This window comes from Trachypithecus francoisi, unplaced genomic scaffold (assembly GCF_009764315.1).
Source record: "Trachypithecus francoisi isolate TF-2019V2 unplaced genomic scaffold, Tfra_2.0 Lachesis_group11, whole genome shotgun sequence".
Lineage (NCBI taxonomy): Eukaryota > Metazoa > Chordata > Mammalia > Primates > Cercopithecidae > Trachypithecus > Trachypithecus francoisi.
In genome coordinates, this window is record NW_022681456.1 from 40504145 (window position 1) to 40517798 (window position 13654).

The 13654-nt window shown below is 44.3% G+C and overlaps 1 protein-coding gene across 2 annotated transcripts in view; it reads left to right on the plus strand.

Moving 5' to 3' along the window:
* Positions 1 to 12757: 12757 nt before the first annotated feature.
* EEA1 (early endosome antigen 1) overlaps positions 12758 to 13654 on the plus strand; it is a 162155-nt gene continuing 161258 nt past the window's right edge. For both annotated transcript variants that reach the window (XM_033221084.1, XM_033221085.1), the window contains exon 1: positions 12758 to 13054. In XM_033221084.1, coding sequence (XP_033076975.1) covers positions 13031 to 13054 — 24 coding nt within the window. In that variant the 5' untranslated portion in view covers positions 12758 to 13030. The remainder of the gene's footprint in view (positions 13055 to 13654) is intronic.

The window sequence follows — 13654 nt, forward strand, 5'->3', positions numbered from 1 at the left end:
ATTATAGGCATGAGCCAACATGCCCTTTATCAGGTTTTTTTTTTTCCCAGACAGGGTCTCACTCTGTTGCCCAGGCTGGAGTTCAGTGGCATGATCATGATCATGGATTTTGTTGCCCCGGCTGGTCTTTAACTCCTGCCTTGGCCTCCCTGGGTGTTGGGATTACAGGTGTGAGCCACCGTGCCCAGTCAGGGACAATTGTTTAAAGGCATTCTGGCTGGCATGGTGGTTCATCCTGTAATCTCGGCATTTTGGAAAGACAAGAGAATCACTTGAAGCTAGGAGTTTGTGATCAACCTCGGCAGTATAGAGGAAACCTGTTTCTGTTTAAATACAAATATTTTGAAGAAAAAAAAAAGGCATTTTGTTTCTGACTAGCTGACCTGCCCATTATCTTCATGTTCCTGGAATCTGTGAGACAAAGAACATGGTACAGCCAATCAATAAATTATATATTTAAATGTAAGTTATTGGTACATATATTAGCCCGTTATCACACTGCTATAAAGAACTACCTGAGGTCTGGCATGGTGGCTCATGCCTGTAATTCGAGCACTTTGGGAGGCCAAGGCGGGTGAATTACTTGAGGTCAGGAGTTCGAGATGAGCCTGGCCAACATGGTGAAACCCCGTTTCTACTAAAAATGCAAAAATTTGCCCAGTGTGGTGGTGGACACCTGTAATCCCAGCAGCTGGGGAGGCTGAGGCAGGAGAATCACTTGAACCCTGGAGGCAGAGGTTGCATTGAGCCAAGATTGCACCACTGCACTCCAGCCTGGGTGATGAAGCGAGACTCTGTCTCAAAAAAAAAAAAAAAAAAAAAAAAAGAACTACCTGAGACTGGGTAATTTATTTAAAAAGGTTAGATTGACTCACAGTTCCGCATGGCTGGGGAGGCCTCAGGAAACTTACAATCATGGTAGGAGGCAAAGGAAAAGCAAAGAACGTCTTACCATAGCAGATCAGGAAGAGAGAGAGAGAGTGAACCTCTCTCTCTCTCTGAGAACCACCAGATCTCAGGAGAACTCACTCACTATTATGAGAACAGTAAGGAGGAAATCCAACCCCCATGATCCAGTCACCTCCCACCAGGCCCTGTCCCTGACATGTAGGGATTACAATTCAACATGAGATTTGGGTGGGGACACAGAGCCAAACCATATCAGTAAACAGCATAAGACCACCTCTTCTTGTCCCTTAAAAACCTACTTGTGGCTGGGTATGGTGGTTTACACCTGTAATCCCAGTACTTTGGGAGGCAGAGGCGGGAAGATTGCTTGAGCCCAGGAATTCAAAACCAGCCTGAGCAATACAGTGAGACCCTCTCTCTCTCTCTCAAAAAAAAAAAAAAAAAAAAAAGTCAAGAGGATTGCTTGAGCCCACGAGGCACAGGCTGCAGTGAGCCATGATCGTGCCACTGCACTCAGCCGGGGTGACAGAGAAAGACCCTTTCTCATAAATAAAATAAAATAAAATAAAATAAGACAAACCCCAGCTACTTGTAATTGCTGCTAGTTGGAGTATATATTCAGGGAACTTTGAGTCTATGTTCTAGGTTGCAGTCTTTAAAGCTGGCCCAGATAAACTCTCTACTTACATTACATTTGCCTCAGTTTAGGTCAACAGAACAACATTAAAATCTGGATTTTAATTGAATTGGGCAAACTGATATTTTTTCTTGAAGGCCACACAATGCTCTACAACCTGAGGAAAAAGGCATTAGGGAAAAGGAAGAGGAGGGGTATTGTATTTTTCCAAATTGTCCTTTAATTTTCTTTTCAGGTTAATTTGTTTGTTGCTTTTTTCATCATCTAAATGTCTATTTTGTATATTAACCAAAATATGTCAATGAAATGTATTTTTGGATCACATTTTTAGCCAACTAACTCATAACAAGAATAGTCCTGAAAAAGTTTATAAAAGGCATATTGGGCTGGGCGCGGTGGCTCACGCCTGTGATCCCAGCACTTTGGGAGGCCGAGGTGGGCAGATTAGGAGGTCAGGAGTTCGAGACATCCCTGGCCAACATGGTGAAACCCCGTCTGTACCAAAAGTACAAAAAAATTAGCTGGGAGTTGTGGTACACGCCTGTAATCCCAGCTACTCAGGTGGCTGAGGCAGGAGAATTGCTTGAACCCACGAGGCAGAGGTTGCAGTGAGCCAAGATTGAGCCATTGCACTCCAACCTGGGCTACAGGGGGAGACTTCATCTCAAAACAAAACAAAACAAAACAAAAGTGTATTGTGTTTTTTATGGTATCTTCCAAATTTTAATATTAAATTTCATTTGATATCACTTAGAAGCAATGACATAAATAAAGGATGATTGTGCTGAGTTACCAAGTTTTTCTCTCTTAATAACACAAAAAGACTTTTCTAGGTAGAAATAGATACAAATAAGAGGAGAGAGGGAGTGTGTGTATGTACTTCTTTCACTAGAATATATTTTTACAAAATAATAATGTCCCTAGTCATAATACTTTAGAGTACTTTACCATCTCTATTCTTTACTTATGCTGCCATCTATATGCGAGCAAGACATTTTCAGATTAGCATTTCACAAAAACCATTTATTTGAGTCCTTACTGCATTACTTTAAAAGTTCAGACCATTCTAAGTAATCTATGAGTTTAATCAATAGTACTGTTAGAATTAGCCTCTGGAATCTTCTACCATTGAGTTTGTATCAAATTCTAAGGGGAGATAGAAGTGCTATAGGTCTAAATTGTATGCAACCCATCATCCTAATTATATCATGTAGGGAGGCCAGCTGGCTAGCTGTCAAGAGACCTCAGGAAGCTCATTTACATTGGTAAATTCACTGTGGTATAGGCTCTGAATCTTTGCTCAGCAGGTTCAAAACTTGAATTTTTGTCAGCATGTTGAAAGTAAATTCTTCTCTTAGCAGACTCATATTATTCAAACACACAGAGGCTGAAATAGTATTAATTTACAATGGGCAACACATTTTTTATGTGAGTTGTGCATTTACTCTTTAGAGACAAAACTACCTGGGAAGACAAGTATAATTGAAAGTTTTGGGGGGTATGTATTCAGAACAAGAGAAGGTAGCTGGAAGATGTACCTGACATTTTTGTCAAATTTGTCATGTGGCCCAGAGTGTTTTGAGTGTGTGACCCGAGGTCTCTTCTTCCCTGTAGTTACAGGGTTGAGTATGAAAATGTAGGTATACATAGGCCATGTAGTTTAGTTTGGGAGGCAAGGTGAGACTTGCAGATGAGTAGGGATTAGACAGGTAACAGTAGGATGAGTGTAGGGAACATTTCAGGCATATGAAATAGCATATATAATGGTTCAGAAGTAAGGGAGAGACTATGATGAGCCCAGAAATGTGTAATAGTTCAGCATGCCTGAAGTGTACATTGTAAAGAAAATAATGTCAGGCTGGGCACAGTGGCTCACATCTGTAATCCCAGCACGTGGGAGGCCAAGGTGGGAGAATCATTTGAGGCCAGGAGGTTGAGGCTGCAATGAGCTGAGATCACAGCACTGCATTCCAGCCTGGGCGACAGTGTGAGATCCTATCTATATCCAAAAAGAAAGAAAGAAAAGAAAGAAAGAAAAGAAAGAAAGAAAGAAAAGAAAGAAAGAAAGAAAGAAAGAAAGAAATCTTCTTCAGCACCCTATTATGTAAAACAGATACAGATAAAAGTAAAGCTGTATCAGCTAACGCAACGCTGAATAACACAGGGCCTCAATTGCTTGATTTTCTCCATCCACTGAGGTGGCTTCTGAGGACTCTAGGGCTTCAAGGAACATGCTTTCAAAAACACTAAACTCCACAAATTTAAAGAAACCTAAGCTCTGACTAATGATGGAATGACATCTCTATACTACACTCTAAATAACTTCACCTGACCACTGTTCCGTGGCGAGTAGGTCTATGCAAACCTACCCTAACATCTGAGAAAGCTGAGAGGCTGAAGAAAGAGGCTGATATAACCAGTTCTCAGAAAGAAACATTTAACAGGGATTTACAAAAAGAAGGCACAGTCTCAGATGTCCACAAGGGAGATGGTGGACTCCCATTCCATTACCCCTCAGACCCAGAGCTTATATATGTATATATATCTTTACCATAGGGAAAGAATGTGTAGAACAATTGAAGTTGACTTCCAAGGAGAAGGCAAGAATGCTGTGTGAGTCTGGCTAAGGAAGGATTTATGGTCAAGGTTGTTTTGACCTAAGGGAAGGATTCACTGTAACAGTGGAAAAAGTAGAAATCTTAGAGGCCTTTCTGGAACAGTGATTAATCAGATGTCAACATGATGGATTAGCATCCAAGATGGAGTTGCTTTAGCTTCCACAATCTCACAAACATATTTCAGAAATAGCTTCAGATATTAGTTCTGTTTCTAAAATTTACCCACACCATCTTTTGTAGTACTTTATATGTTGTATTACATTTTGTTGGCTGCTCAGCTTGGGGTCCACAGGCAGGTCTTGCTTAGGAGACACTGGCATTCGAGAGTCACCCTGTTATCATAGACGGGAATTTTTGTTGTGCCACCTTTACACTGTCTATTTTGTACTCTACCAACTTGAAGTTTAAATGTGATAGACTTGGCTATTGCTTATCACATATATTAAAAACATCATTTAAAAAATTTTATTTTATTTTATTTTTATTTTGAGACAGAGTCTCACTCTGTCACCCAGGCTAGAGTACAGTGCTATGATCTCAGCTCACTGTAACTTCCACCTCCCAGGTTCAAGTGATTCTTGTTCCTCAGTCTCCTGAGCAGCTGGGATTACAAGTGTGCACCACCATGCCCAGCTAACTTTTATATTTTTAGTAGAGATGGGGTTTCTATGTTGGCCAGGCTGGTCTTGAACTCCTGACCTCAAGTGATCCACCCGCCTTGGCCTCCCAAAGTGCTGGGATTACAGGCGTGAGCCACTGTGCCCAGCCAAGAATATCATTTTTATTTTCATTTATTAAAAAAAAATTACTTATTTATAGACAATGTCTCACTCTGTCACTCAGGCTAGCATGCACTGGTGCTGTCATAGCTCACTATAGCCTCAAACTCCTGCATGCAAGCAATTCTCCTGCTCCAGCTTCCCAAGTAAAGTAGCTAGGACTACAGGTGTGTGCCACCACGCCTGGCTAATTTTTAAATTTTTGTAGAGACAGGGTCTTGCTATGTTGCCTAGGCTGGAAGAGCATTATTTATAATATATCTTAAAATGTAATTATTGTCAACAAAAAGAGTCAAACTGTGTAAAATATTTTAAGACATTTATTCTGAGCCAAATATGAGTGACCATGGCTTATGACACAGCCCTCAGGAAGTCCTGAGAACATGTGCCCAAGGTGGTTGGGGTACAGCATGGTTTTATATATTTTAGGAAGGCATGAGACATCAATCAAATACATTTAAGAAATACATGGGTTTGGTTTAAAAAGGCGGGACAACTTAAAGCGGCGTATTCCAGGCTATCAGTAAATTTAAACATTTTCTGATTGACAACTGGTTGAGTTTATCTGAAGACTTGGGATTAATGGAAAGCAATGTTCAGGTTGAGATAAAGGATTGTGGAGACCAAGTTTTATTGTGCAGAAGATTCTCTCACTCCAGACTTCTGAGAGACAGCTGGTTGTGGTCTGGTGTGGTGGCTCATACCTGTAATCCTAGCACTTTGGGAGGCCAAGGCAGGTGGATCACCTGAGGTCAAGAGTTTGGGACTAACCTGACCGCCATGGTGAAACCTCTCTACTAAAAATACAAAAATCAGCGAGGTGTAGTGACACACATCTGTAATCCTAGCTACTCAGGAGTCTGAGGTAGGAGAATCGCTTGAACCTGGGGGGCAGAGGTTGCAGTGAGCTGAGATGGCGCCACTTCACTCCAGCCTGGGTGAAAGAATGAAACTCCATCTCAGAAAAAGAGAGAGAGAGAGGAGAGAGAGAGAGAGAGAGAGAGAGAGAGAGAGAGAGAGAGAAAGAGAAAGAGCAGGTTGTAAAATGTTTCTTATTGGACCTAAAAGCGCACCTGACTCTTAGTTGATTATCGCCTGGATCTGGAAAGGAAGGAAGGAAACCAAAGGGGAAAGGGGATTCTCTATAGGATATGGATTTTTCCCACAAAAGACTTTGCAGGACAATTTCAAGGTATGGCAAAGAAATATATTTTGGGGTTAAATATTTTTTCCTTGTGTCATAATGTTATGCCAGAGTAAGATTGAAAAGTAAGTAACTATAGACCAGTCGCGGTGGCTCACGCCTGTAATCGCAGCACTTTGGGAGGCCGAAGTGGGTGGATCACGAGGTCAGGAGATCGAGACCATCCTGGCTAACATAGTGAAACCCTGTCTCTACTAAAAATACAAAACAAAATTAGCCGGGCGTGGTGGCAGGCGCCTGTAGTCCCAGCTACTCAGGAGGCTGAGGCAGGAGAATGGCATGAACCTGGGAGGCAGAGCTTGCAGTGAGCTGAGATCGTGCCACTGCACTCCAGCCTGGGCAACAGAGCGAGACTACAAAAAACAAACAAACAAAGAAAAACAACAACAAAAAAGAAAAGTAAGTTACTATATATAGGATCAAATAAAACCCATCTGATGAAAATTTATGGTTTGTAGGACTTGACTCCCTAGGCCCGTTAGGTAGGAATTTGGGCAAGATAAAAGAAAAATCAGAACTTAGTCTTCACTATTATTTTGAATTTTTCCTAATCCTGCCTTCAAATAAATTCAATGGAGACCAGAGACTTTTCTTGAGGTTATGCAAGTCAGTTAGGGCCTGGAGAAAACCAGCAGGAAGTACTAGAGAATTCATGTATCTCCCAACTCCTTTGAGCTCCTCATCTTTACTGCCCTCTCTACCCTGCCCTCAAAGGCTGAAAGAAGCATAGATCAATGCTAGGCTTCAACTAGTTAGTTCAATGATGTTAACGTAATTTGTGAACCATTCAGTTAATTTAAAACGAAAAAAAGAAAAAAGAAAGAAAAAGCTATTTTAGTTGGGTTAGTGGTCATGTCTGAATTCTAAAGAATCCATAAACTGTTTTTTCCTTGCTTATACAGAGCCATCATTAACACTTTGCTTATTTTTGTTGTGATTTTTTTTTTTTTTTTGTGAGATGGTGTCTTGCTCTGTTGCCCAGGCTGGAGTGCAGTGGCGAGATCTTGGCTCACTGCAACCTCTTCCTCTCAGGTTCAGGTGACATTGTGATATCATGGACTTGCTTCTAGTTGGAAGTGAATTATTTGGTTATAGCACAGGAAATTGACAAGAAAGGTGCCTTAACAATGTTTTTTTTGTTTGTTTGCTTTGTTTTGTTTTTTGAGACAGATTCTTGCTCTGTCACCCAGGCTAGACTGCAATGGCCGGATCTTGGCTCACTGCAACCTCCACCTCCCGGGTTCAAGGGATTCTCCTGCCTCAACCTCCTGAGTAGCTGGGATTACAGGCGCCCGCCATCATGCTCAGCTAATTTTTGTATTTTTGTAAAGACAGGGTTTCACCATGTTGGCCAGGCTGATCTTGAACTCCTGACCTCAGGTGATCTGCCCGCCTCAGTCTCCCAAGTGCTGGGATTACAGGCATGAGCCACCAAGCCCGGCCCAATGTTCTAATTTATGGAAAGTAAGAAATAGGTTGTTTCCCATAAATACTGGGAAATTTTGAAGAGTCAAGAAACATGCACACACATTATGTAAAAAGAAAAAGATTGTCAGATGGGATCAAAAGATTGTTGGATTGCTTTCAGGATTGTTGCATTTGGATCACTTCTTTATAAATAGGAAGATGTTAGCTTGAGGAACTTTGGAAGTTAACTATTATAGGAGTAATTATATACCTTTCATTCCTTCAATCCTTCATTAATTCAACAAATATTTATTTAGTGTTTACCACACATTGAGCAACGTTTTGGTTTTGAAGTCGCAGCACTGAAGAACGGACAAGATCCTTGTGCTCAGAAAATTGACATTCTTGTTGACAAGACATATGCAGACAAACAAGGTAAGTCAGAAATGGTAGTTTCTCTACCATGTAGAGAATTAGAATGGGTGACTAGAGATTCAAAGCACTTTGGATGAGGTGGTCCTTGAAGACCTCTCTAAGGAAGTGACTTTAAGAGAATTATCTGAATGACACAAAATTAACTACAAGATTTCAGGAGAAAGCATTCCCTAAATAGGAACTGGTTGGTGTACAGGCAGGAATAGGTTTTGTGCAACTGAGAAAAGTCCAGAGCAGCTGGGGCATAGTGGGCCAAGGGGAGGATGTTCTAAGTGGAAAGCAGAGAAGCAGGCAGGCCCAGATCAGCAGGGCATGTAAGCCAGGATGAGGTATTTGGATTTCATTGTGATGATAATGGGAAGCTACAATCTAGGAAGGCAGTGACATTTTTGATTTGCATTTTTAAAAGTTGTGCCTGGCTTCTGTGTAATGAATGGATTACACAGAAGTCAAAGTAAAAGCTGGGAGACCAACTAGGAGACTATTCTAGTAGTCTCAACAGGAGATGAAGGGTCTATAAACTAGGGTGAAAGTGGTGAGAAGTGGCAGATTTGGGATATATTTTGGAGGTGGATCTGTCAGGATATCCTGATGGATCTGCTGGAAGGAAGAGAAGTGGTGAGATAAAGAGATTTTTGGTTTGAACCAACTATCTGGTAGTGATACATACTAAGACAGGAAAACTGGTGAAGAAGTTTTCAGGATAAAAATGAAACAGTTTTGTTTGGGCCATGTTAAGTTTGAGATGCTCACTAGACATCCAAGAAGAAATATGAAGTAGATAATTTTTTTTTTTTTTTTTTGAGATGGAATCTCACTCTATTGCCCAGGCTGGCATGCAGTGGCAGCGTCTTGGTTCACCACAACCTCCGCCTCCCAGGGTCAAGCCATTCTCCTGCCTCAGCCTCCCGAGTAGCTGGGATTACAGGCACGTACCACCATGCCGGGCTCATTTTTGTATTTTGAGTAGAGACGGGGTTTCATCATGTTGGCCAGGCTGGTTTTGAACTCCTGACCTCATGATCCACCCACCTTGGCCTCCCAAAGTGCTGGGATTACAGGTGTGAGCCACCCCGCCTGGCCTGATAGATGAAATTTAAAGCCAGGGGACTAGTTGAGATTACTTCCAGGCTGAGTATGACAGATAAAAGCAAGGGCCACAGAACAGAGTAGGGGCACTCCAACATTAAGATATACAGTAGAGAAGCCATCAGACAGAGAGGCAATGGGCACTGAGGAGAAAAACCAGAAAGTATAGTGTCAAGGAAGCCAAGAGAATAAAGTAACTCAAGGAGAGAGTGGCCAACTGTTTTCTATATAGGAAACAGTCAAAGTCAAAACAATAAAGTAGTCACTGGAATAGGAAACATGCAGGTCATTAGTGATCATAAGAACAGCCTTATTGGAGTCAGTGGGACACAGGCTACAGAGGCTCGACTGGAAAGGGTTGAGAAGAAAATATAGAGTGAAAAAGTGCAGCAACGTTAGATGTGTAGGCCATCTTGAAGATCTTGAGAAAGAAGACAGAAATAAAGTGTAACAGGAATGCTGCTGGGCAACTGTTAAAGGAGTAATCACATACCTTTCATTCCTTCAATCCTTCCTTCATTCGTTCAACAAATATTTATTTAGTGCTAATCATGAATTGAGCAATGTTTTAGTTTTGGGGTCACAGCACTGAAACAGGTACAAGATCCTTGTGCTCAGAAATTTGATATTCTTGTTGGGGAGACATATACCTGAGATCTGTGGTTATTAACGCAGAATGAGCCCAACAACCCCAGTTATGTATGTGTACCTCTAGTGATATTTAGACACTTTCCTATTCCTATATATGTGTGTGTGTGTGTGTGTGTGTATATATATATATATATATATATTAGATGAAATCTCGCTCTATCACCCAGGCTGGAGTGCAATGGTGTGATCTCAGCTTACTGCCACCTCCACCTCCTGCCTTCAAGCGGTTCTCGTGCCTCAGCCTTCCCAGTAGCTGGGACTACAGACGTGCGGCACCATGCCTGGCTAATTTTTGTATTTTCTGTAGAGACAGGATTTTACCATGTTCACTAGGCTGGTCTTGAACTCCTGATCTCAGGTGATCCACGCCCCCTCACCTCCCAAAGTGCTGGGATTACAGGAGTGAGCCACTGCGCCCAGCCCTCTATTCCTATTGATTCTGTGCAGCAGAGAGTAGGTGGTTAATTGAACTTAACCAGGGTTTGGCCTCTGCTAGACAAAAGCAATGGAGGAAGAGAAAGGTGAAGAAGTGGCCGGGTGTGGTGGCTCAATTCTGTAATCCTAGCACTTTGGGAGGCAGAGGTGGGTGGATTACCTGAGCTCAGGAGTTCGAGACCAACCCTGGCAACATGGTGAAACCCCGTCTCTACTAAAAATACAAAAAATTCGGGAGGCTGAGGCAGGAGAATCGCTTGAATCCAGGAGGCAGAGATTGAAGTGAGATTGCACCACTGCACTCCAGCCTAGGCAACAGAGCAAGACTACATCTCAAAAAAAAAAAAAAAAAAAAAAAAAAGAAAAGTGAAGAAGTTAAGCATATTTGCAAAGGGAAGATTGTAAAGTTGTACCACAGGTTTCAGGAGGGGTTTTGACAGAAATGAGTAGGCTAGGGAAATGACTGATAGTAAGAAAGTAAGAGGGGCCAATGGATTTGAGGTCTTGCTGGGGATCAAAGTAAATAGATGGTGGGGGAATATTAATGGACAAGAGCTGAATAGATAGGAATTAGTGGTCAGACACGGTAAGCAGAAATGCTATGTGTAGGAAGCTGCTAGATTAGTGAAGGGTATTCTTACATGATTGTCTCATCCACTGCTTATTTTCTTTTGGAGTAATTAAGTTCTCCAGTGTATTATCCCAGTGATGGAGTTATCATGAACTGTGCAGGGGAGTACACAGATTTTCAAATAATCCATCTAGCTCAGCTGTATGTAGATGAGAGCCTATTATATTATTCAAAGGATTCTACAGGAGAATTCCAGTAAAGAAGGTCTTAGTATGTAACATTAATAAGCAGTTTTAAACTTTTTTTTTTTTTAAAGACAGGGTCTCACTTTGTCACCCAGGATGGAGTACAGTGGTGAGATCATAGCTCACTGCAGCCTCAACCCTCCCTGGGCTCAGGTGATCCTCCCACCTCAGCCTCCTGAGTAGCTGGGACCACAGGCTCACGCCACTATACCCAGCTAATATTTTTTTAGACGAGTTGTTGCCATGTTGTCCAGGCTGGTCTGGAACTTCTGGGCTCAAGCGATCTGTCTGCTTCCGTCTCCCGAAGTACTGGGATTACAGGCATAAAGTCAGTGTGCCTGACCCTAAACTAATTTTTGAAAAACAAAAAAAGAGGAAAAAAGTCACTTTTATCACCCCATGTTGCTGAGAATGTTTCCCATATTGTCTGAAAATAAAGCACCTCATGTTTAGAAAGATGGAAAAGTATGTGCTTTGTAAGGGCATTATCACTGGTGATTACTAATAAATTAGCTGTAGGCATGACTGTTCTGCTGCACCATCAAGAGATACACACACATAATAAAAAACCAAATATATTTGGAATAGCAATATCGTATTTCATTATATACTGCATTATACTTTACAGAACATTTTCCTATTAACTCGTTTGCAAATAATATTTAATTTTGTGCTGCTTTTCAAAAGATCTGGAAGTACTTTCAAAAAGCACTCCATTCATTGCTTCATAGGTTCATTCAGTGTTCAGTTGTTTTTTTTTTTCCCCTCCCAGAAAGGTTAGTTCCATTATTCCCTCTCCTTCCCTGTTCAAGCAATATTAAAGGCTTCTCTTTTTCTACCAGGGTGTTAAGTTGAGCCTCTTGGCTTGTGAATATCGGCAGAATGCTGTAATTTCTCAAGTTAAATAATGACATCGCACCTGGAGGTCAGTTCCAAGTCCACGCCGTTTTGGCACGATATTTATCTGTGACCTCATTTTTTTCTTAATCTATAAAACAGAGGCATTAATGACAACTTACTTCATATATCTATTATCAGAATAGGACTTAAAATTCCTTAGGAGGTCAAGCACGGGCTTTAGAAAAAGCGCAACATGTGATCATCAGCCTGTTAAAAATTGTTTTGATCTAGAAAAGACAACCTCAAACTTCTCTTGACAATTCAAATTCCAGCTTCTTCCTACCCTTCTTTTCTAAATCTTTGCTTTCTCTTTGGCTGAAATTAGAAGCAGGAAGGGAGCAGGGAAAGGAAACCAAGGGCTGGAAAAGGGCAGGGGAGCCCAACAGACCGGTTAAGCACGTCTGAGATTCTCTAGTTGGCTTCAACTCAGAGGCCCAAAGGCAGAGTCAGCTTTTCCAGCAGAAACGAGGATATAGCTCAGGCTCAATACCATGTCCATAGTCAGGAGCAACAGCCGGAAGGGTCACATCGACACATTTTACAAAACAGCCCGAGGAGTCCCCTCCTCCTGCCTGGGTCAGGGAGGGACACCCCCAGGGGTCCTCGCCCGCCTCCCACTAGCTGGCACGCGGTCGTCGCGCGGGCGCGGCCCTCTGACGGAGCCCAGGCGTGCGCTCCGCAGCCTCGGCGTCCCCCAGCTAGCCGGAAGAAACTGCGGCGACAGCGTCCTGTCGCCTGTCCGTCACGCAGCCGCCCACGCTGCCACCGCTTCCGATTGGTCGCTGGCCCGGACCGGCCCCCTTCAGCCCCGCCTCCCGCGGATGGACATGCGAGGGGCGGGCCCGCCGCCGCCCCGCCCCCCGGCGGCCGCGGGCGGGCCCGCCCAGCTGTCAGTTACGGGGGCCGCCCGGCGGGCGGGCAGGAGGCGCTCGCAGGCTGCCTAGTCGTTTGCTCGCTCTCTCTCGCGTGCTCCCTCTCGCCGCCTGTGGGGAAGTCGGGGCCGCCCGAGCGGCCGCAGCCACCGCCTCGCCCCGACCTCCTTCCCAGTCCCCTCCCGGCCCAGTCCCTCCCGCCCGCGCACCCCGAGTAGTGAGTGGCCCCGCGCAGGGTTTGGAGAGTCACCGAGGCGGCGCCGGGTGGTGGTTAAACCATGTTAAGGAGGATTTTACAGAGGGTAAGAGAGTGAAACCGTCTTTCCGGCAGCACGTGAGCGGGACAGCCGGAGCTTGGGGCCGCGGCGCGCTTCCTCAGCGCGGGCTCCTTCCTTCTCTAGGCCCCACAGCCCGGCAGGCTCTTAGGCCTCGGTCGCCCGGCCCGGGGGCGGGGAGGTCGGGTGGGGCCGGCGCGGCGGGGCGGCAGGCGGAGCCCTGATGGCCCCGCGCGTCCAGGCCTGGCGCCCGCTCCGGCGCGAGGCTCGGTCTGTGCGAGCCGGCTGCGACCTGGAGGGTGTGGTGCCGGCGCCTTCCTCCCGGGATCCCGGAGTGGGAATGAAAATGGAGAGTTGGTGCCCATGGGACGGGCCGACTGGCCGCCTGCCGGGCTGGAGAACGCCCCCTGGGAGATTGCGGGCGGCTTGCTTCGCCCTTCCCCACCTGCCGCACTCCCCGTGCCCCCCAATTTGACACGACGCGCACCTGCCACACACGGCCCAGCTTTCTCCTTTGGACCACATTGGAGGGTGGTGTGGTGAGCCCCGGCCTAGCTTGGGCCCAGTCGTGGGACTGACACTGGCAAAGTCAGCCGAGAAGGAAGATGTTACTCACTGTTGGAAACT